Raw genomic sequence first — 24,490 nt, forward strand, 5'->3', positions numbered from 1 at the left:
TTTTGGTAGTATCAGGCCTATGACACACAGCTGAGAAATTTGGAGTCCATCCATTACAGGATACACATACACCAGCCAGATTATGATTCATAAGAACAAAGTCCCAGTATATTTGCCAGGGTTAGATAGGGAATGTACATCATTATATGTGGGGGGTTTTCAGATATAGCCCGTCAGTATTTATACAGGACCTGAAAAACCAGAGTTTCAGAAGACCTCACCTCCCATTTAGGCACCAAAGTCAGGGGTCAAATTTTCACATTGGATACTGAGTTATGTTGAAAATCAGGCCTGAAGTGTATGAGTGGGAGCTTCTGGGTGCTAAAATCTTTTGAAAATCTGGTCCCAATTGTGAGTACTTAAGCACCTGAAAATCTACCCCTGTGTGTTCCTGGGGCCATAAATAATTACAAATGTAGTGAATCATACTCCCAGCCCTAAGGAGCTTTCTTAATCCAAGATTATCTACAGATCAATAAGGTGGGTGAGATATCTTCTATTGGACCAACTTCTTCTGGCGAAAGAAACCCAGAACTCCTCTTCCGCTCTGTGTAAACTCGCAAGTTGGCTCTTCAACAGAAATTGGTCCAATAAAAGATATTACCTCACCCACCTGGGATCAACACAGCTATGACAACTCTGCAAACAACAGAGTAGAGCGTGATGTAAAAGAAGGGGCACTTGCTGGAGAAGTGGGAGCTTGTTCCAAGCATAGGGCAGCCATACTGAAGGTGGGAAGCTGAGAGCACATGTGAAGGAAACAAAGGCTGTGCGTCTACACTAATCTTTTGCAGGGGAAGTCTCACCAGCACCAGTGGGAGCACTTGAATGGTCAGGGCTCTGCCTTTTTTACCATCATGTCGTCTAGACCTGCTCTGAACAGGGCGAGATGACACCATGGTAACACCACCAGCGTCCTCTCTTCACTAACTCTCCCACAGACAGTAAGGAAGTCCTGGGACACTTCCCCAGATAATCTAGCATAGGCAAGACCAGAGAAAGCAGCAAGGAGAAAGGACTGAGAGGGAAAGTGCGAAGGATCCTGGCATTGGCTGGGGTAGGGAAATGATGCTACCGAGCATTTTTCCTACTGTACATTTCTTAGTCTGCTCCAGGCCGCTACATAAGTACTTTGGGTTATTTCTGAAGATAAGGCCCTTGAAGTGCTCTAAGGCCCAGCCAGAGGTTACCTGACTCTTTGTCCTAAGGCTGGGAGTCTACACTAAGAAGTCAATGTAGTTGTATAGTTGTTTGTCCTCCTGGCACAGCCCAGCTTCACAGAGCTCTCCTCCTTGACCCGCCTGTTGAAAGGCCATTGTACACAGGAGGTTGCTTTTAAGTATTAGACACTTTGAATATTCTGATAAAAATAAACCCAAGCACCTCATGCTCCAGGATGAATCAGATACTGCAACAGGGACCTTTGCAATTCCTATGCTTATTTTTCACTGTTCATCAAAAGTTTAACTCAGGCCCACTACAGGTTTCAATGTACATAAAAAACAATTTCAGGCATGTTCTTCAACAAATAGCCCAGAGTGATACAAATGGCATTAAATTGTTCTCTCTTTGTTTTCTTTGCTCCTACACAATGTACTCAGTTCCCAGTGAAACTTTGGACAGAGCACCACAGACAAGTCACATCTCCCGGTTTTGCCAAACCTTCTGTTAAATACTGACTCACTGTCCTCGTGAATCAGGCTAGTGAACTGAAGCTTTCCCTCCAGCTCCTAGCTGCAGAAATGAAAGTGAAGTTTCCTTTCAATTTATATCATTACATGTGCAAAGGAAAACGGGCTAGAAACTTTGTCTGTAACTGGAATCTCCTGTATATCTCCAGTTCTCCCAAATCTGAGAAGACCTCATGGGGCCCAAAGACCCAGCTCTGAGAAACATCATAGCCAAAAGGAACAATGAACTAAGTAGAATACAAGCAGCAAGCTAAATTAGTAAATATTTGGTTTTCATGCAGCTTGATTGTACACATGGAATTCACAGGGGAGGGAAGCTGAACCATGGTATTCCACAAACAGCAAGGACTTGTACAAATCTGGTTCGACTGAACAAACAAAAGACACTACTTTAAGCAATCTTGGTGAGTAAGAGAGTGCTAAGCACCAGGAAGGGAGCAGATGTATATTGAAATATCAGGCTGTTGCTCCTGAAATTAAGTCACCTAGATGAATTTCAGAAGTTCTGAGCACCAGCAATTCCCACTGATGTCAATGGAGAATGTGGATGCTAAGCACCTCTGATGAAATGCCCTGTGGTAATACCTGCTGGCCAGAGAAGAGCCCTAGATCCAGGGCATGTTTTATACATTAAATGGAATGGAAGGTAACATGGTAGGAATTGGGGGACAGGTTTTAAATAAGGCAAAAATGTAACCCAGAACTTGTACTATCTAGGCTTGGAATTTAATGACCACACCAATGAGAACTGATTGAACACAGACAGCCTTGCTGAAGGGGATAGGTGAAGAAAGCGTTTGGGTGAGTGTTTGTTCCTGTAAGGAAATGGGCATTCACAAACAAATGGAAAAGTAAAAAATTTGTAACCAGATTCTTTTGTACAGGCTTTTTAAACTCAAGATGCCTCCTCATATTACTACTCTCATTTAAAAAAAAAAAATCCATAACCATGTACTGCTCTTGCTCACTCGGTCATTGGGGAAAAATAATTAAGCAACCAGAGACACAATAACCCCAGGAGCAGAAGGATGTATTACTATTAGAGAGGCAGAGGAAGGAGTTACCCAAAAAGCAAGTTCTTCGTTTGCTGACAACATTACCTTCCCAAAGTAGCCCCTGTAAACTCATCCTGCCAAAAGCATGGATACATCTCTGCACTGATTCAGGAGTTCTCATCTCCAAACTGCCAAGCTAAGATCCTTAAATCTCAGTGAAAAATTAAAAATAAAAAGTGCCCATGTAGAGAAGTTTGAAGGACAGGGGCCGTAGATTGTAAGATCCCAGAGGCAGGGACTGTCTCCTTCTGCACACACAGGAGCAAGTACACAGCTGGTGCTCACCAAAGAGTGTGATCTTAGTGCCAGGTCTTGCCACAAATTAAACACCACATAAGACAGGTAGAAGCAGGGAAAAAAATTTATTTACATATCTCAAATGGCAATATAGCTGTAGTGATTCTCCAGGGACGAGACCACCCAATAATAAACTCGCTGTTACATTTCCAGCCATCAGCAAACATACAAATACCAAATGGTTCCCAAGGAGAGGACAGACAGAGGAAACCTCCTCCTTCCAACCCCCACGTTGGTTTATTACAGAACTGTCACCACTTTATTTTTTAAAAAAAACAAAAACAAAAAACCACGCATAAGATTCACAGTAAAGTACCAAAGTCAGGGGATGAAGTGGGGAATTGTGTTGTGTTCTGACGGGAAGATTCAGACTGTAGGAGAAAGCTGAAGTAAAACAACTAACACAGGTAGGTTGCGTGACCCAAGTGCAGTGGGACAGTATGCAGTTCAAATTGAAGATGTTTATCTCAGCAATGATTGGATCCATCCTTTAAAAACACAGTACAAGTATCTATAATTTGCACACCAATATTTAATGAGTGCATGCCCTGTAAAACTAGACCTATTCCTCTCCTAAAAAAAAGTGGATTTATTTAGGACCTAAAACCTCTAACAAGCCCTCCCATAGCAATTCTAAGGTAAATACACACACATCCATTCCATCCCTTTAACTACACTCCAGACACCCCACCCCTTTGCACACAACACAGACAACTAAAAAGGTAGAGCTGGACTCTGGGATGGGAGGGATCATCATAAATTGTTGGATTTGACACAGATTGCCAGGTTGTACCTGGTTTCAAGTGAGTTTTGGGGTTCCTACCCCAATTCAGGGTCTCCTGAATTCTGCTTTGCACTAAAGAACAGGTGTGGCAGCCATTTTACAAACTCAAAATTAAAAACCTAGTGCTGAAATGACAGTGCAACCATGTATAGTGTATTGGTGTTAGTATACTTCCTGAAGTCAATCACTACCACTCCAACCCACAGCATCATTAATAAACCCTGAGGAATGCACATGCTGTGAGTGCCAACCCTTTGAAATAAACAACACTTCATACTTATACAGTGCTTTATGTCGATCCACCAATGTCCTGCTGTGGTATGTAAATATAGTATTATCCCCAAGGTGATCAGGTGTCAAACTGATGTAAAGAATTTACAACTCTTTAAAAAATTGACATTAAAAAAGTTTGTAGATGCCACAAAGAATAGAGATTGCTATTTTCATAGATTCACAGATTCCAAGACCAGAAGGGACCATTGTGATCGTCTAGTCTGACCTCCTGTATAACACAGGCCACAGAACTTCACCCAAATAATTCCCAGACTATATATTTAAGAAAAACATCCAATCTAGATTTTAAAACTGCCAGCGGTGGAGATAGTATTAAGAACATTAAGAGGGGATGTGGTAACAGTTTTGAAGTACAAAAGGAGGAGGGAGAAAAATTATTCTTCTTAACCTTTGAGGATAGGACAAGAAGCAGCAATTAAATTGCAGCAAGGGAAGTTTAGGTTGGACTTTAGGAAAAACTTCCTGTCAGGGTGCTTAAGCACTGGACTAAATTGCCTTGGGAGATTGTGGAATCTCCATCATTGGAGATTTTTAAGAGCAGGTTATACAAACACTTGTCAGGGATGGTCTAGATAATACTTAGTCCTGCCATGTATGCAGGGGACTAGACTAGATGACCTCTCAAGGTCCCTTCTAGTCCTATGATCAATGCGCAAAGTTCTCTCATTCAAAACAACCTGGACATTCAACAATTATCTTCTAAATATGGTAACTTTAAGGGAAACCTAACAATTTAAAAAAAAAGTTTGCAGAAGAAAGGCCACCAAGAATGGAGTTTGCAGCTACTGCAGGGGAACAGGGCATGGATGCGCCTCCAACAGGTAGTTTTGTCACTTCTTCAGCAGAATGTTACACACACGTAGTCCAATGCACTGAGCACAGGATTACAGCCCCATGCTCAGAGTCAGCAAGGGACCTCTGGCCAGTCACATACCTCCATTTGCAAAATAGGGGCTGCCTGGGGACTGACTAATGTTTATAAAGCACAATATGAAATATTATACATGCATGTAAAAATGGCTAAGGCTACTAATGGACAGAGAGAGAGAGGCATAATAAAGTGAAAGGTGTTCTAGCTACAGTTCAAAGGTGCATGTCTCCATCCATCCAGGAATTGTTGTGGCTCTAGCATGTCCAAATGTTGTTCTAAGCCATTCATCTTACATAACTGGAAGAATAAATTTCCCTAAGGGGAAAGATGCAGCATAGGATGCCCAAAAGAGCCTCTTGTCTGATGAAATACGACAGCCTGAAAAACAATGGGAACAGCAGCATTTGCACTTTCATAGGTTTTGATAAAGATAAGGAGAATGGTCTCAAGGAAGACTCTTAACTGTGTTGAAATGTGTTCAATACAGAGAGACAAAAAGCAAATAAAATAATGGATACAAATGAAAGCCCCAAATGTCACTGTTCAAATATATCCCCCTGAACGGCACTGGAGGGTAGGACAGTAAAGGCAGTGAAATGAGACCCTGGATTTGAATGGTTTCAGAGTAACAGCCGTGTTAGTCTGTATTCGCAAAAAGAAAAGGAGTACTTGTGGCACCTTAGAGGCTAACCAATTTATTTGAGCATAAGCTTTCGTGAGCTACAGCTCACTTCATCGGATGCACTAAGCAATTCATTTGAGCATAAGCTTTCGTGAGCTACAGCTCACTTCATCGGATGCATACTGTGGAAAGCGTAGAAGATCTTTTATACACACAAAGCATGAAAAAATACCTCCCCCTACCCCACTCTCCTGCTGGCAATAGCTTATCTAAAGTTTGGGGACAATGTATACCTTCAGATCAGCGGCACTGCTATGGGTACCCGCATGGCCCCACAGTATGCCAACATTTTTATGGCTGACTTAGAACAACGCTTCCTCAGCTCTCGTCCCCTAATGTCCCTACTCTACTTGCGCTATATTGATGACATCTTCATCATCTGGACCCATGGAAAAGAAGCCCTTGAGGAATTCCACCATGATTTCAACAATTTCCATCCCACCATCAACCTCAGCCTGGTCCAGCCCACACAAGAGATCCACTTCCTGGACACTACAGTGCTAATAAACGATGGTCACATAAACACCACCCTATACCGGAAACCTACTGACTGTTATTCCTACCTACATGCCTCCAGCTTTCACCCTGACCACACCACACGATCCATCGTCTATAGCCAAGCTCTGCGATACAACCGCATTTGCTCCAACCCCTCAGACAGAGACAAACACCTACAAGATCTCTATCAAGCATTCTTACAACTACAATACCCACCTGCAGAAATGAAGAAACAGATTGATAGAGCCAGAAGAGTTCCCAGAAGTCACCTACTACAGGACAGGCCTAACAAAGAAAATAACAGAACGCCACTAGCTGTCACCTTCAGCCCCCAACTAAAACCCCTCCAACGCATTATCAAAGATCTACAACCTATCCTGAAGGATGACCCAACACTCTCACAAATCCTGGGAGACAGGCCAGTCCTTGTCTACAGACAGCCCCCCAGCCTGAAGCAAATACTCACCAGCAACCACATACCACACAACAGAACCACTAACCCAGGAACCTATCCTTGCAACAAAGCCCGTTGCCAACTGTGCCCACATATCTATTCAGGGGACACCATCACAGGGCCTAAAAACATCAGCCACACTATCAGAGGCTCATTCACCTGCACATCCACCAATGTGATATATGCCATCATGTGCCAGCAATGCCCCTCTGCCATGTACGTTGGTCAAACTGGACAGTCTCTACGTAAAAGAATAAATGGACATAAATCAGATGACAAGAACTATAACATTCATAAACCAGTCGGAGAACACTTCAATCTCTCTGGTCACACGATTACAGACATGAAAGTTGCAATTCTTCAACAAAAAAACTTCAAATCCAGACTCCAGCAAGAAACTGTTGAATTGGAATTCATTTGCAAATTGGATACAATTAACTTAGGCTTGAATAGAGACTGGGAGTGGCTAAGTCATTATGCAAAGTAACCTATTTCCCCTTGTTTTTTCCTAACCCCCCCCCCCCCCCCGACGTTCTTGTTAAACCCTGGATTTGTGCTGGAAATGGCCCACCTTGATTATCATACACATTGTAAGGAGAGTGGTCACTTTAGATAAGCTATTACCAGCAGGAGAGTGGGGGTGGGGGGAGGTATTTTTTCATGCTTTGTGTGTATAAAAGAACTTCTACACTTTCCGCAGTATGTATCCGATGAAGTGAGCTGTAACTCACGAAAGCTTATGCTCAAATAAATTGGTTAGTCTCTAACGTGCCACAAGTACTCCTTTGGATTTGAATGCTTGCTTAAAATGGAGGAGATTAAACTCCTGTTGGAAATGCTGTGTAACACCTATTGGCAAACAGAAAAATATTCTCAAATGCATCCCTTCCCACACACTTATTTTTCCACCAGTGTTTTCCTCCGACTCTACAGTTGCATCAGTTTAGCAACTTTGATAAAGTTTATTTCAGATATTAGGAATTTTTAGTCAGGTCACATTTATTCTCTTCGCCACCTCCTACAGCAGCTGCTTTTCAAGGACTCCATTCATAAATCTCGCAGACCCAGCATTCCCTCCATCACACTTCTCAGTAGCATGTGGGAATGTTAGTGCTCAGAAGACTCCTGCCCTAGCACCTTCCCTTCTGGCGGTCCTCATCCCAGAGAGCGGCCACTCATGGCAACAAACAGGGACTACTACGGCATATGCGATTCCTAACATGGCTAGGAGTCCAGCAGTGGTCTGTCTCATGCAGTGAGTGGAGCACACCAGCATTAAAAGTCAGAGATGTGCACACAAGCAACCCCCACTGTCCCTATATTAGCATATTTTAAAATAATTTAAATACCCTTTAGCTAACCCCTCTGTGAAAGAAGAGGTTTTCCAGGAGCCTCATTTGTTTCTTCAAGCAGCAGTTTTACTTTCAAATAACCCCTTTTGTTGCTAACATATATTATGAATTTGAGCCATTTCTTTTGTTCAGAGTACAGTCCTGTTAGTGGAAAGAACCAACCATTAGAAGTATGTTTTAACTAGATGGATGGTAGATCCCTTCAAGGACCTCCCCACCCATACAGTTAGCACAGATCTCCCACGTGCTCTGCGGCTGCTCCCTGTCCTCTCACACCATGAGAGAACCTGGTTAGCCCTGTAATTCAGTTCTGCTCCGCTCGAATCAGTGGGAAGTCTCCCACTGAGAGCAGACCTTAGAACTCCTTAGTGCCTCCTTTAGACCATTACTTTCAGTGGAAGGCAACTAGGGGAGAATGGATAGGCAGCTGAGAACCAGGCCTCCCAACCCAGCAGATCCATAACTGGTGCTACATCTCCCATTCTTGGCCCCGCCCCCAAAACCCTATGGATTGATATGCAACCCTGGTGCATAACATGGGTTCCCAGGCAGGGTTGCACACACGTCTTCATGTCCTCTAGGTTGTTCCCTCCACGCACCTCAAAACCCTGCCCCATACACAAGTGGAGAGATCAGTTCAGGCCATTAGGGTTTTTCACTCAGCCTTTTCATACCACATCAGTGCAGTTCTGCTTTGTCTCACTTAGAAAGGGATAGTAATGACATTTCAAAAGCTGTCTGATCCCAGTCCAAAGCCATGCATTCCAACTAGGAAGGCACTGACCTCACCACATTGCACAGTGGTTCTAAAATCAAAATAGGGTCCAACTTCCTACTTATACTATTGTGAATCCAACAGTCACAGTCCCCAGTAAGAGATCGTACTGTGCAGTACTGCTCGGTATCATCACGGCTAACACGCAAATGGTCACATAGCCTGTCTGATGGGCTAGTGATGACAATGGCCGACTGGCTGCAATACTCTGGGACTGCCAGTGTGTGCCTTCTACTGCCAGGAGCAGGAGGGGGCCATGATTTATAGAGAAGAAAATGGAATCCAGGATAAGGCTGGTGGAAATCTAGTGCACTACTGGGCCAATGTCATGTGAGTGGTACGAAAGAAGGGAGGATGCGAACATACCGATAACTCATGTCTTCCCATCACAAAAGAATGCCAAGACAAAAATTAGCATCTTCCTGGCTGGGAAAAAGCATTAATGTAGGATGACAAAAAAAAAAAATTAAGTAAAGACGACTTCTACTCAAACAAATCTCCCCAGGCCTCAGAAAGCCAAAGTAAGTTCCACCTAAGAATCCTCCCCCTACAAACTTATAGCCACTCTTCAGGAGTGTATTGTCAAGATCCAAAAGCAGGAATGAGGACATTTCAGCAGCAGACACTTGCCCTGCTTGTTAACCGTTGTAATTAATCAAGTTGTCTATTGCAGAGGTTCTCAAACTGTGGCCCGCGAACTCCATTCAGGTGGTCTGCGGATAGTTCCCTAAGGTACACGCCTGGGCGGACGCACACGAGAGACTGACGGGCCACCCACCTAATTAGTGGAGCCGCGCAGGCCTGGCTCCAGTGGCGTAGCTAGGTGGAGCGAACAGAGGCAGCGGACATAAACGAAAAGGTGCCCGCTTGTACTCACCAGACGGCGCTCCGGGTCCTCGGTGGCACTGAAGGCCCTCGCTGCTGAAATGCCGCCAAGGACCTGGAGCAAGTGAAGGCCCCTGCCGAGCCGGAGCACGTGAAGGCCCCCGCTGTCAAAGACCTGGAGCGGCGGCGGGTGAGTAAAAATTAAAAAAGTCGCCTATAAATTAAAAAGTCACCACTTGTGCTCAAAGGGGGAGCAGCCGCTCCCCCCACTCCCCTCCTGGCTACGCTACTGCGTGGCTCCACTAATTAGGTGCCTGAACCCTGGAGAAGACGCACATATAAGGAGAGGTGGTGGCCCTGGGGGGAATAGGGAGTAGGTGGGAGGGGGCAATGGGGTGAGAAGAAGGGGTGGGCGGAATTTGTGACGTGCAAGGCTGTTGTGGCCAGAGAAAGAGGCAACTTTCCCCAGGTCCAGGGCTGCGGGTGCTGGGGAGAGGCAGTCCTCCTTCCCAGCCTCAGCTCGGGGGCTGCCACAGCGAAGAAGAGAGGGAGTGACCCCCCCTCCTTCCCAGCCCATCTCGGGGGCTGCCACAGCGGGGGGCGGGGGTGGGAAGGTAAGACTACTGATATTAAAATATGAGTTGTGTACTTTTATTTGTAGAATAAAAAATGTTAATTATTATTAAGTTGTATTTTTTTAATATAGCGCTTTTATCCGAAGCACTTTACAATAGTTAGCTAACGGTACAAAAAACATTTGGAAAGATCATTAAGTGGTCCGCTGAGACACTCAGCAATTTTCAAATGGTCCGCGGGGAAAAAAGTTTGAAAACCACTGATCTATTGTAATATGGAAGTAGCCCTTCTAGTTGGTTACTGTGGACTGTAGCAAGCTATGCAACTGAAACAGCTTGGTATAAAGTTCTCTAAAAGCTATTCTGTAAAATTCAGCTTATTTCTCAAAAATACACAATCTTGGTTTTTCTTAAATAGCTTATAAAATAAGGCAACTTAAGGAGACATGGCCTTACGAGGTAAATCACACCCCCCATTAATTAGGTACTGTAAGTATTAAAGATCAAGTCAAACAAATTTACAGTAATTCCAGTTTAGAAAAGCCACCACTACATCTAGCTTCATGACTCAACACATGAAAATAGGAACAAAGGAAACTGAGGAAGAGATTTCATACACCATAAAAGGTGTTTGTTTACAACAATTCATTCACATGTAACATTGTCAATCCAGGAACACTTATATTTCCTCCCCACAAGAATCACTAGTAGTTAGTTCACAGTGTTTCAGATCACTGCAGCTGTAGCTGTAAACTGGAAATTAATGTCTACACAGGACCAAAAAAAAAAAAAAAATATTACAGTAAAGCTTTCCCATTCCATTAGCTGTAATCAGAAACTAAAAATCTGAACAGGGAAAAAAGCCTATGTAAAACTCGAGACACCTCTAGAAAAATGCAGTGTTTTGTTCAGTGCTTGGAAATGTTTATGGCAAGTGTTTTTAGATGAGCTGCATGCTTAACTGTACATAACCTCAAGCACAAGACTAGACTGAGCATAAAACAACAGAGACAAGGTGGCGGGTGAAGCATTGTCTTTTAGTGGACCAACTTTCAATAAAAGATATTACCTCACCCACCTTGTCTCTCTAATCTCCTGAGACCAACACAGCTACAACAACAATGTGTACAGAAAGTACCAGTCAGTTTTGCCTGACCATCAAGGAATGTACAAGAACAATTGCTTTTGATTCACAAAGTGCTTAAATACCACCAATTGGCTGTGACTCTTGCCATCCAACACACGTGCATAACTCACAGATGTCAATGAGAATTGTGTCTGTGTAAGACCTGAAGGACCAGACCCTAAAGTGTTCCATTATTGTGAGAAAAAGTAATCCCCTGCAAAAGGTATTTCCCCCCAGAATGGTCCCTGTATACTGAGAGAAGAAAGAACCTCAATTATAAGGCAGAATAGATAGATACAATGAACTTTTTCCAGATAAAATTACAAAAAACACATTAGAATAAATCTTTGGGATAAACTAATACACTATGCCCATATCTTGTAGTGTTAAAGCTATAAACAACCAAAGCACAAACTAGTGCAACTCATTTCTCATGGACAAACTTAGGCTTACTCAGTTTCCTGGTCTATTGGTTGGCATGCATCATACCACTTAGTGAAAACTAGATCATATAGCAGCATTTATTTTTATTTTTTTGGAGGACAGCACAAGAATGTATTTAACCCCCAGGACTTTTTTTTCCTTCTATGTTTATTAATACTGGAAATGTTGTCTTCACATTTGAGCTTTGCAATGTAAATATTTTCCATGTTACTCACTGATTCCCCATGGGGTCAAAGTCTGCATTTAGGGTTTTTATTTCTCAGAGGAAATAAAGAAGTTGCCATGTACAGTTAGCTCAAGGCAAAGGGTGTTGTGGAGCAATGGAACAGCACATTGCATATGTACATGGATTCAGGGAGGGAACCATGATAGGTTAGATATACTCTAAGTCTGTCTAAGTCTGAATCATTGATTAGGGTTCCTGGATCACATCAGCAATACTTTGTAGCATGAAAACTAGAATTTATTCCAGCAGACTTCATCTTTTACAGAAAGGGTTCTTTTCCACCCTGATGCTGGCTGTAACTGCATTTCCAGAACTGTAAACTCCAGTAAAGCCAAGAAGTTGTTCTAGACATTGTACTATCCTCTAACTGGGCACAGCACCAATACGGCACAGAGAAACAAAATGAACAACCATATTAAATTCTTGATCCTTTACACAAGATGGTTAATTAGCTTCTTTGGAATGGACAGGCCGGACCTTGCTGGAAACCAGAGTGTAAACATAAGGCCAGATTTTGTTGGTCTCTGTCCCAGAAAATGAGTGTAGGACACCTCTGCTCCTGAAAAATATAATTAAGATTAGAAATTAGTATAATTTGATTGAAAATTCTGGAACACATTAGGACTATGCAGTGTCTATGATCAAGAACAGATGCCTTCACATGCAAAGGAGCACGACCAATGAAAATGAATGTAGCCTAAGCTCTTGAATAACCATTCTAGATTGCAGGTCAAGTTTTGGGTCAAATTTTTGGTAAGCTCTGTGTAATTTATAGTAGAAACAAAAAGCTGATTATGCTTAATGTTCATCTAATCTACTCATTGATTCTTCACTACTTAGGGTATGTCTACATTGCAGCTGGGAAGCGTAATTCCCAGCTCAGGTAGATGTACATGTGCTACAAATAGCAGTGTGGCTGCAGCGGGAAGGATGGCAGCTTGGGCTACCTGCCCCAGGATGTCCCTAGGATCTTGGGCAGGGGTGTACTACATTTTATATACAAGAGACTTATCTAGTCTGTCCCTCTGCAGTGCAGGTTTGCTCATTACAGTATATTTCCTAGCGCATTACAATGGATGTGTCATCAGAAGAACAACTGCAAGGTAAAAGCCTTAGACTCAGACTTATCAAAGTATGCGCTGAACTTTAAATATTTTACAAGCTTCAGTGGGACTACTCATATGCTTGAGGTCCTGGGTGTCTTAGGGCCTCAGTCCCTTGTATTTCATGTCCCTTTCATTCCATATGACTATTTCAACTTTTAAAATGTTACTGAATGCTGCATTGCTTTCAAATGTTCAGTCTCAATCACTAGATCGTTAGCACAGAGCTGAAAGCAAGGCAAGGCAAGTATGACAAAACATGCCCCAAAATAATCACAGCATAGGCAAGAACATTAACACATTCTCTTAAGAGCCAGTCCTACAAATATTTAAGCATGTGAATAATCTTACTCATGTGATTAGACCTATTACATCAGGCTCCAAATGTGTACTGGTAAACAACAATAAAATGAAAAAATTACAGGGAAGGAAGCTGTAGCTGGTGAGTCACATTCAAAATTTTAGTGGGATAAGTTCTTCCAAACTTCTTGAGACTTTTTTTAGTACACTGTATACCAATGTCTGGTTTGCTAGTGTACATATAACTATGGAGGGTTGAGATAGTCCTTTCCACTTTCCCCCGTTGTTCATGAGATAAAACTGCATTTGAAGGCAGCTGGTGTGCGGAGAACACCGCGTAGCACGCTGACACCATACCCATCTGTTGTCTCTCATCTTATACTTAGATTGTAAGCTCTTTGGGGCAATGGACCATCTTTGTTGTGTTTGTACAGCGCCTAGCACAAGGGGGTCTTGGCTCATGACTGGGGCTCCGAGGCACTATAACAATACAAATAATCCATGACTCTGTTTTAGCTCTTAAAGAAAGCTGGTGTGGTCTTTGTGCCTGGAACATGCTGCCACTCTCAGTAAGTAACTAACTTCCATTTATCTGGAGTCTTAAAACTGAGTTTTTGCTACACTTTATGCACAGGTTTTCTTTTGTTGTGCCTCTAAACTTTTTCTTTCTCATTGTCCAGTGCTTGAGAGGCTCTACCTAAAGAAGTTAAAAGAATCAGAAATGTTAAATTTTAAAATCTTCCAGCTTCAATCAAATACACAGCATCCCTAAGAGACAGGTAGGGATCATTCCATTTTACAGATGGCTCCATCTCCATCCTCCAATCAATAGATCACAATTCCTCTCAAACATCTGCTTACAGATACACGGCTATTGCAATCATGCGATTCCACCGGCACAATCTAAAGCTGACAGCTGGAGTGATCAAAGGAGAGGGGGGAAAAAGGGAGCTAGACAGAAAGCTCCTTTAAATAAATAAATAAATCTAGATTAAAAACCATACATACAATTCTTTTCTCTCAGAGACATGTGTAATAATTTGTATTCTTTATCATTTAGACTGCATCCAAAAATGTGTTAGCCACTTTCTAAACACAACACTATGTACGCTGAAGAGTCAACTGTTCTTACGCAGCAGATTAAACATAAAACAGAGAAATGGTGAATCTCCCTATAATTAAATTTAACAGCAAAATTAGCCTCATCCTCTAAACTGAACCCAAGGCAGGCTCTGCTTTTGGCTGAAAAGAAAGAGGAAAGAGAGCACAGAATCTAGCTAGCCAGCGGCAGCAGAGGAGAAAGAAAGGCAAAGGAATCACATCTCACTGCCGGAGTTCTGGCAGAAGAGAGATCACTTGATCATTGCCTGTTAAAAGTTCACTCCCTCTGGGGCACCTGGCATTGGCCACTGTCAGTAGACAGGATACTGGGCTGGACAGACCTTTCGTCTGACCCAGTATAGCCATTCTTATGTACTGTAGGGCTTGAAACAGGCTCTGGCATAAGGTACAGCAGCCCTGGGGTTTGTCCTAATTTAAGGCAGCTTTTCCAGGGCTGCTCTGCAGCCAGGAAGCCCCATAGCACCGAGCAGAACAGGCAGACTCCTGCTCCTAGACTCACCCCTTCCACTACCGCTACACTGCTCCTGTCCTGGGAGAGTTCTTTGGTCCACTGCAGCCTTTACACCTCCCATATGCCACTCGAGTGGGGCCCTGAATCCAGCCCCAAAAGGTATAGCATATGGCTGCTGATTATGGCCAGGCCAAAAATCTTAACACATACGCAATTTTACTTGGGAGAGGCCACATCAAGATATCCCTGAGCAAGCCAAGAACAGACTTGTGGAGATGAAAACTTAGCACTTATTTTTACAGGCAGGGTCTGTATTACTTGAGTGCGTTCAAACTCACTTATATAATTCTATTACTGGCTTTGCAGCTTCTTTGTATTTTCTTAGCCGAGCAGCAACAGCATCAGGTTTATCATCTTCCCGTTGAATTAATGGTTCACCCGTGATGTCATCGATCCCCTGTGTACAAGACAAACAATACATCATGAACACTGTGCCAGATTAAACCAGTGCCACACAGTGAGCCATGGGGGTTATATGGGTGTAACTGAGGATAGAATTTGGCCAGCTATAAGGAACTTGCATTCATGTCAGATGATATCACTGCAAGACACTTTACTTACTACAATATATATAGTAGATAAAAATCTGAGTTAAAGGGATAATTAACATTGATCTATGACACTAGTACTAGTTACTGTAAGACACCTTGTATTCTCCCTTGATAACAATGGCATCTGTGTGCTAGCTTGCATAACTCCCAGGATAATCATTGTGCCATGACTGCACAATAAAACACTGTGGTATTCTGGACCACAGTAAATTATAGTAGGACATTTTCTTACCCCATGATTAAAATAAATCTCATTTTCCTAAATAAATATTGTCTGATTGGAAACTGCCTTGCACACAATCTTTCAGCTGCCCCCTTAAGGCCCCCGAGCATGAAAAACCTAACTAGTTTTCTAAAACTTATCTAGCAAGAAGAATTCAACTCCCATGCATTCAGTACTTATTAGAGTATAATAGGATTTCTCCCCCTAATATTTTTAAAAAGACTAATAAGGCATTCTCAAGTGGAGACATCTTTACTGATCTAGAAGTAGATTTAAATTTTCTCCAGCTAAATTAGTCTTTAATGTAGTAAATTCTCTTACATGTACATCAGGTGGGTTGAACTCCATATTATACACTCTTCCACTAGCTGGGTGAATCCAGCGAGCGCTTAGACGATCTTTTAGCGTCTCGAATGGGATGTTTAAATTGATCACTAGATCCAGGTCACAGATTCTGTCAAGTGCTTCAGCTTGCACCAGTGTTCTAGGAAAACCTGAACAGGGGATGGAGGGGAAGAGAGAGGAAAAACAAACAAACAAACTCATGTCATGTGAACTAACAAAGGCAACTAATATTTACTGGATGGTGAAGAACAGTTTCACAATATCCGTGCTGGTGTTGAAAACCGCCAGTCCTCTGTTACAGCAAAAGCAATAAGTATCCGAGGCTTTGAATAGATGTACACTTAAAACAAATTAACACAAACACAAGAATTTACACTCCATGCCTTAGACAGGCCACTTTGTTGCATGCATAGTATCTATTAATTGCTGAATTCAAGTCGATACAAGGTATGTTCACCTTTAAAGCTTCATATGACCACCCTGTGTACCCAAGTTCTTAACTGTTGACTTGACTGACTACCTGCGAATAGCTCTGAAGTACAATCATCAGAATGCTGGGACTCAGATCTGGGATCAATTCCCAGCACTGCATCGGTGACTTTTCGGCCAAGTCACCTAATCTCTGTGCTTCAGATTCCCATCTGTAAAACTGGGATAATACTTCCCTACTTCAGAAGGATGTTACAAGGGTAAACACATTCAATATTTGTGAAGGGAAAGCAAGCTGTATAAATACTGAGACACGCCAATGCCAAGTATACCAGAGGCAGCAAGATCTCCAGGAGGGGGAGGGAAGGGAAGACGCCCCGGATATTGCATGTCCTATTCTCCAAGCCATGTGAAGAGGGAGGGAGGAAGGGCTGGAGGGAGTCTTGGCTCTTGTAGATATTAATTGCTCAAGGGAAGAAACGGCCCCACCTTTAGGGTCAGTCTATAGTCCCAAGAACAATACTGATGAAACAAACCTATTTCCATCATGAAAGTTTTGTCAATCTTGAGCTGTGCAATTCAACTAGTGACGCATGCAGCTTAATGTACAAAGCATGCGGTACCACATCAGAGATGCGTGAAGCATGCAGCTCTCAGGGCCTGGCTTTGCTTATTCATGAAGGTGTTGATCTTGCATAATCAAACTTAATGGAAGCTTTGCCATTGATTTCAAGAATCAAACTGTTGGGTCTTAATCTGGCACCCACTGGAGTGATGAGGGTACTGAACTGCCACTGGAATCAACAGGAATTGAGGATGCACCGCACTTCACAGGATCAACCCCTAATAGTGTAAAAACTATGCAACTTAATCAGCAAGTTACACATCTATTGGACTTGACAAGAATGGAGATCAGCGACAGGTCCCCCGGGCCAAGAAATTAAGTAATGGGATGATTAGGCCACATAACTTAATTGCCACGGTATAGGACTTATGGATTATTAATTAGTGGAGCACACCATTTTTCTGAGAAAGGGAATACTAAGGAGACCTATAGATGAAGGGCACTCCATGGAAAAATTACTGGGGTTCTAAGTCTTTATCTCGAGCTCCGTTTTACTTGGGGTTGAGCGTGTTGCAGAGGGACCTCTGAAGAAGAAGAAGAAGAAAGGGGACTTCCCTCAGGTAACTCAGCAGTGACTTATCTGGCCATTAAAGCAGTGGTGATAAGGCTGTGCATCCCCAGCCAGGCCCCCACTCCCTATCCACCCCTCCCACTTCCTGCCCCCAACTGCCCCCCTCAGAACCTCCGACCCATCCAACCCCCCCTGCTCCTTGTCCCCGGACCGCCCCCTCCCAGGACCCCCCAACCCTAACCACCCCCCCGGGACACCACCCCCTATCCAGCACCCCCCGTCCCCTGACTGCCCCAATGCCTATCCACCCCCCGACTGGCCCCCTGGGACTCCCACACCTATCCAACTGCCCACCCCAGAACCATCCAACCCCCCCTGCTCCTTGTCCCCGACCACTCCCTCCCGGGACTTCCCGCCCCTAACCACCCCCAAGGACCCCACCCCCTATCCAACCCGCCCTGCTCCCTATCCCTTGATTGCCCCGCCCCCTATCCATACCCCAGCTCCCCCGGAACCTCCTGCCCCTTATCCAACCACCCCCCGCTCCCTTACCATGCCGCTCAGAGCGGCAGGAGCTCGCAGCCCCGTCACCCAGCTGGAGCCAGTCACGCCACTGCGCGGCCCAGCAGGAACAGCGGGCCAGAGCGCGGGCAGTGCAGCAAGCTGAGGCTGCGGAGGAGGGGGGACAGCAGGGGCAGGGCTGGGGGCTAGCCTCCCTGGCCGGGAGCTCAAGAACCAGGCAGGACGGTCCCACGGGCCAGATGTAGCCTGCGGGCCGTACTTTGCCCACCTCTGCTTTCAATGTTAGTATATGTCTAGTAAGTACACTGCCGGTGCTATACAGCTCGATTTTTGCAGGCTACAGGATATTTCCATTCCTTTGCAAATCTCATCCTGCCTCATGTATAATCAGACAGATGCAGCACAGTCCTAATTTTAATTGCCGTGGTCTGAGAGGAAAAATATTTTGAAGTTCCAAGGAACGGACATGTTCAAAGGAAACCTTTTAGCCTGGCGTGCCTGCCTCCTCACCCCCATGGGAGAAGTTTTCTTCACACAAAATGTCCTAGCTTCAATCATATTTGGTCCCTAGCAACAATTTCATTTAACCACACTGATTGGGATTCCTAATACCAGAGGAGTTGGTACTTATTGCTACCACAATTCTCATCCCATATGCACCTTCCCCTTGCACTACTAAAGCGGAATTCTGAGTAACTAATACCTATTCATCCAAGAGTGCTACAGTAATTGAGAACCTTCTTTCCTAGTCATATAGCCTAGCTACTTTAAAAACAAACCACACAACTAAATGTACATGCTTCATCCCCTCCCCCAATCAGGGTTCCCTAGTGCAAAACTCATTCCCAGTTATGGGCATTGAGACGTTACACTCCATATTCTTTATGAAAATATGCTTAGGATATGGATATGACATAACTGAGATATACTTGATGCAAGATGGCTCATGTAAGATATCACTGGAAAGATTATGATTTACGGAATGTGATTATCCAATTTGTGTGTTTATCATTTCTGTATCTGAAATTAGGAATATTGACTATGTAACAATTACAGCTGTGCGTGTGTGTATTTGAGAGACACCCACCAGACAACCCGCCATCACAGCCCTGATGGCCCATTAGGAACAAACAACAAGGCTGTGAAGATAATAATCTCTCTCCTTCCTGAGACTTGTCTTGGGACTAGCTGTAACGCTACTAGGCCAGGTGGTCCTGCCACATGGTACTAAACATGATCTTGGACTTCTAGTAATTTTCCACTGACAGGATGGGGAGGTCAAGTTTGGGAAACAAAAGGCTTCCCACCTGCTGTAAATTCTATTTAAAGCTGGGAGAGAAGGCATTCTGGACTTTCCCCTCCATGGCCTACCCAAGAAGGAGGACTGCTCAAAGAACCTGAAGGGACAAAAGAGACTAACCTGAATGGAAAGGCAGGAGAGTCCAGACTGAGACGGGGTACAGTCTGTAAGAAGAAATAAACTCTGAGCTACAGAAACTCTGCATCCTGCCTAATTCAACATTTAGGGTGAGAAATTACTTTGCGTGTTTTAGAATAACAGCCGTGTTAGTCTGTATTCGCAAAAAGAAATACACCTTAGAGACTAACCAATTTATTTGAGCATGAGCTTTCGTGAGCTACAGCTCACTTCATCGGATGCATACTGTGGAAACTGCAGAAGACATTATATACACAGAGACCATGAAACAATACCTCCTCCCACCCCACTCTCCTGCTGGTAATAGCTTATCTAAAGTGATCATCAAGTTGGGCCATTTCCAGCACAAATCCAGGTTTTCTCACCCTCTGCCCCCCCCCCCCACAAACTCACTCTCCTGCTGGTAATAGCCCATCCAAAGTGACCACTCTCTTTAAAATGTGTATGATGGAAATGGCCCACCTTGATTATCATACACATTTTAAAGAGAGTGGTCACTTTGGATGGGCTATTACCAGCAGGAGAGTGAGTTTGTGGGGGGGGGGGCGCGGAGGGTGAGAAAACCTGGATTTGTGCTGGAAATGGCCCAACTTGATGATCACTTTAGATAAGCTATTACCAGCAGGAGAGTGGGGTGGGAGGAGGTATTGTTTCATGGTCTCTGTGTATATAATGTCTTCTGCAGTTTCCACAGTATGCATCCGATGAAGTGAACTGTAGCTCACGAAAGCTCATGCTCAAATAAATTGGTTAGTCTCTAAGGTGCCACAAGTACTCCTTTTCTTTTTGCGTGTTTTGACAGGTTTCAGAGTAGCAGGCAAGTTAGTCTGTCTTGTTGCGTGTTTTGTTTTATTTGCTCAGTAATCTGCTTTATTCTGTTTGCTACCCTTTTAACCACTTAAAACCTGCCTTTTATAGTTAATAACGTTTGTTTTGTTTGTTATTAGACCCAGATTCTGTAATTTCTAAGGGGGGAGGGAGAGTAGTTGTGCATATCTTCCTCCATACTGAAGGAGGGGCCGAATGTACGAGCTTACGTTGTACAGATTTCTCTACAGCGCAAGACGAACCTTTGGGTCTACACTCCAAGGGAGGTGGACACCTGAGCGCTGGGGCAAGTCCCTTAAGCTGAGTCTTCCCACAGCTGATCTCAGTGTCTGTGTCTTTGGGAGGCGGGGTGTGTGTCTATGTCTGTGCACGCACACTAGAGGAGGCTTAAGAGCCTGGTTCAGCAAGACAGGTTCAGGGGGTCCCATGCTGGCAAAACTGGTGGGCTCAGTGGTATCTCAGCACATCAGGTGGCATCTTGAAGAGGGCAACCTGTCATAGGTATGATGGCAACAGATTGTGCTAAACTGCATGTATTAAGAGAGAAGTTCCACAGGCAGCAATTATCTACTTAGCCATGTGATGCTGTGATTAGAGATGGGTCCAAATTGCATTGGTAAGACCTAGAGCAGATATTTTCCAAGCTTTAGGGGCAGTCAGATCTCGGGTTTTGAGTCAGACTACTCTAGCTGGGATTATGCATGTATAAGCACTTCCAAGACCGGCCACTCCTGGAAGAATGCAGGATCCAGGGGTGAGCAAGATGCAGTTCAGGGCTGGTTGTGTTATAATTCCACCTTGATTGCAGGAGTGTATGAACACATTCTGAGGCACATGTCATGTATTTTATTGCAGTTCATATCTCCTAGAACTGAAAGCCACAGAGAATAAAAAAAAAGTCTCTCACCTCTAGTGTATTGCGTGTTAGTGTAGATGCATTCTTCCATCTACAGAAGTGCTACTGTCACAGGAAGATACAAAATCCAGAAGCACATGTAAGCATTCAGAGGGTTTTTTGGGGAAGTGGGGGGGCAGGGGGGAAGAGTCCTGTAGGAGCTGAGTTCTATAAAAAACAGTTCATCTGACAGCATGTATAACGTATTGGTAGCAAGTACAGCTATAGGGTTTAATACAGCAGTTAAGGATATACTGCTAATTCACTCTTCCTCGAATTAGACTGTATTTCTGAAATCCCATCCTGTGATGAGTGCTGGAAGCTGACCGGAGCCAGCACTCTGATCCTTTGAGCAACAGTCAGGTCCCCTGCCTAGAGGAGGCTGTTTGTGGATGTGAAGGCTAACAGGCTGATCACGCTGAATGAGCCAATTAGTCCATTAGCTGAGAGATGTCGGGAGGCCACAGGAAGGAGTTACTGGGGGAAGAGGACCTGGGCTAAATGAGCCCAGAGATCTCAGCTAAGGGAGGCCTCTGTTCTTCTCTGGTCCTGTGGGAAAGAGCTAAAGGTAGAGAAGCACTGTAAACACTTTGTTATCACCAACACCAATCCAGTCTCATAAAGCAATGTAAATAAATCACACACATTTGCCACTTACTGGACAGCCTGAGAGATGCCTGGGGATAGGTCTACGGTGCAATTAGACACCTGTGGCTAGCCCAAGTCAGCTGACTTGGGCTAAGGGGATATTTAATTGTTGGATAAATGTTCATGGTTGGGCTAGAGCCCAAGCTCTGGGACCCCCGGGGCCAAACCTGAACATCTATCCTGCAATTAAACAACCCCTGAGCCAGAGTCAGCAGACACGGACCAGCCACAGGAGCGTAACTGGAGCACAGACATACCCTGGGGTATCAGAGGACAGGGACGGAGCATGCCCTGTTACACACCCTTGTAGCTTCCTATGTAGAAGACTGGGTTAGTAAATAATAATATAGGATTTAGTACAGAGGATTAGGGATCTGTGCAAAGCATGCATTATACACAGCAAATTGCTTTTTCGGTATCACGCACCAACTGCTGTAGAGATTCTCACCCAAACTAGAGTAAATTTGGCACCATCATTCTGAAGGGGAAAAAAGGAAGAGTTTCTCCAAGCACTAACAGGTGTATGAGTATGAGACTTGCCCAGAGCAAGATGGAATGGATGGTAATGTGGCTGTGGGAAAAACAAGGTTGGAATTATGAAACAAATCCTTAACTGAAAAGCAAAGCCAGGAAGCATGTTGAGAAGCCATCAGATCCCATGCTTCAGGGCTTAAATCAAGTGTGCAAAACTAAGCAGCATGTATATTTTAAAAACCAGGGGTGTGGAGGATACTGTAGTGAGATGGTTTCTATAGCCATCACCAACTCCCTGAAATCCCAACTCCCATCCCATATTCTTACAAAAGATATCACAAAGGAGGGGGCAGGGTATCAGACACCAACAGAGAGAAAACATTTCTGGAGGGCAGATGGGGCCTTTCAATCAGTTTAGGATGAGCAGCGTGGGGTGCCATATTTTGCTTAGAATAATCAACTGTCCAGGATAATGGTACCTAGTGAGGGCAAACTGTGTATAATGAAAAATTACCTCCATTGTTGGGGTCACTAAGCCCAGTCATTCTAGGCCAGGCTTTCACCCACCTGCTCATACAGGGACAACCTCTTATTGTTTTCTCCAAGCTCAGTACCACCACAGACACACACTGCCCCATGGCAGGGCAAGAGTCTAAGTACCTCCAAAAAAAACAGTTTGTGCCATGCTCCAGCAGTTACCAAGCACTGGATGATTTGAGATTATAAACCCCAGCCATGCCTGACATTTACAGAGAGGTCAGCCATTGACACCCAAACCTGGATGCATCACATCTAGAAACCTTCCCACATGTACAAGAAGTCAGCTGCCCCTCATCTTGGATCTCTGCCTGTAACCCAAAGGAATACTGTGTAGCGCTATCCCTCCCAGCCTGAGGGAATGCTAAAGCCTGTTACTCTGACCACCAAGCAGTAATGATATGCTGCAGTAAAAAACGATTATAAATATCTATCTCCCTGGGCACCTCAGATCTGCAACAAATCTGCACCACCACATGTCATACCAGAGCTTGTATTCTCCAGGTACAGAGTGACATTTACTCCGGTCAGTTTTTATTGAACACACACACACACACAAAATAGCGCACCTTTACGCCAAACAAAGCGAATTGTAGAACGGCTCCCTGCACCTGCTCTAACGCCAACTGTTTTTTCTGCTCTGCAGAGCACATTTTCACTGCGAGCTCCTTTCTTTTTTGGGGGAGGGGGCAGAGAGAAAGAGACAGGGCATGTTAAATCCCAGGGCCAAGGTCATTCAGACCTTAAGGGCTGTTTTGCAGCAGCAGAGCCCATGAAGTCCAAAAGGAAGTCTGGTTTTGTGATTTGCTCCAGGATGGCATTTTGAGCCAAACAGTCCAGTCAGCTGTTTGGTCCCTCACAACAGCACAGACTAGGGAAGTCAAAATGTTGCATTGTGGCAAAGTGGTGAAAGTCAGAAGCCCAGAAATACCCTAAACGTACACAGTCATAAATATTGTGTGCACACCCTTACTCTCTACACCTGTGTTTAAAGCCAGGAGCTGTGACGATTCTAGAACACCAGTAGGACAGATTACCTAGAGTACAGTGACTTATGCTACAGGGCAAGGAGAGTCCACTCCCCAGGATGCACCTGTGCCAAGGACAGACTGGGAAAGGAGGGAAGCTAGGATCTCAGCCCTGCTGCTTGAAGGCCTTTGTGATGTCATAGGCTGAGCTGCCTCAGTTATATTAAGTCATGTATATGTTTAAGCCCTTTAATTCTTCTCATTATTTTGCCTCCACTAGTTCCTGTGGCGAGGGGTTCCACAGGCTAGCCATATGCTGCACAGTGTACTGCAGTCTTTGTAAAGCTTACTGCCTGAACTTAATCATTCAGGAGGCGTCTCCTTGTGAGCACAATACTCATACTAATGGCATGACTGCTCTTGGTCCCCACTTCCCCGGGAAGCTATATTGGTAGTTAAAACCCCAGGAAGACCTGTGCACTTGGCAATGTATTTACTCCCTCCAGGGGAA

At 44.1% G+C, this 24,490-nt stretch overlaps 1 protein-coding gene across 4 annotated transcripts in view; it reads right to left on the minus strand.

The window, feature by feature from the left end:
• Positions 1 to 7,374: 7,374 nt before the first annotated feature.
• Positions 7,375 to 24,490, minus strand: part of AK4 (adenylate kinase 4) — a 42,609-nt gene continuing 25,493 nt past the window's right edge. For 3 of the 4 annotated variants that reach the window (XM_077824891.1, XM_077824889.1, XM_077824890.1), the window contains 3 exons: positions 16,081 to 16,253; positions 15,264 to 15,382; positions 7,375 to 12,508 (listed from right to left, as the gene is read on the minus strand). In XM_077824891.1, the coding sequence (XP_077681017.1) occupies positions 12,394 to 12,508; positions 15,264 to 15,382; positions 16,081 to 16,253 (407 nt within the window). In that variant the 3' untranslated portion in view covers positions 7,375 to 12,393. Of the gene's footprint in view, positions 12,509 to 15,263; positions 15,383 to 16,080; positions 16,254 to 22,426; positions 22,673 to 24,490 lie in introns of those variants that run through there. The other variant, XM_077824893.1, reaches the window with a different exon arrangement.

Source organism: Eretmochelys imbricata, chromosome 8, assembly GCF_965152235.1.
Source record: "Eretmochelys imbricata isolate rEreImb1 chromosome 8, rEreImb1.hap1, whole genome shotgun sequence".
Classification (NCBI taxonomy): domain Eukaryota; kingdom Metazoa; phylum Chordata; order Testudines; family Cheloniidae; genus Eretmochelys; species Eretmochelys imbricata.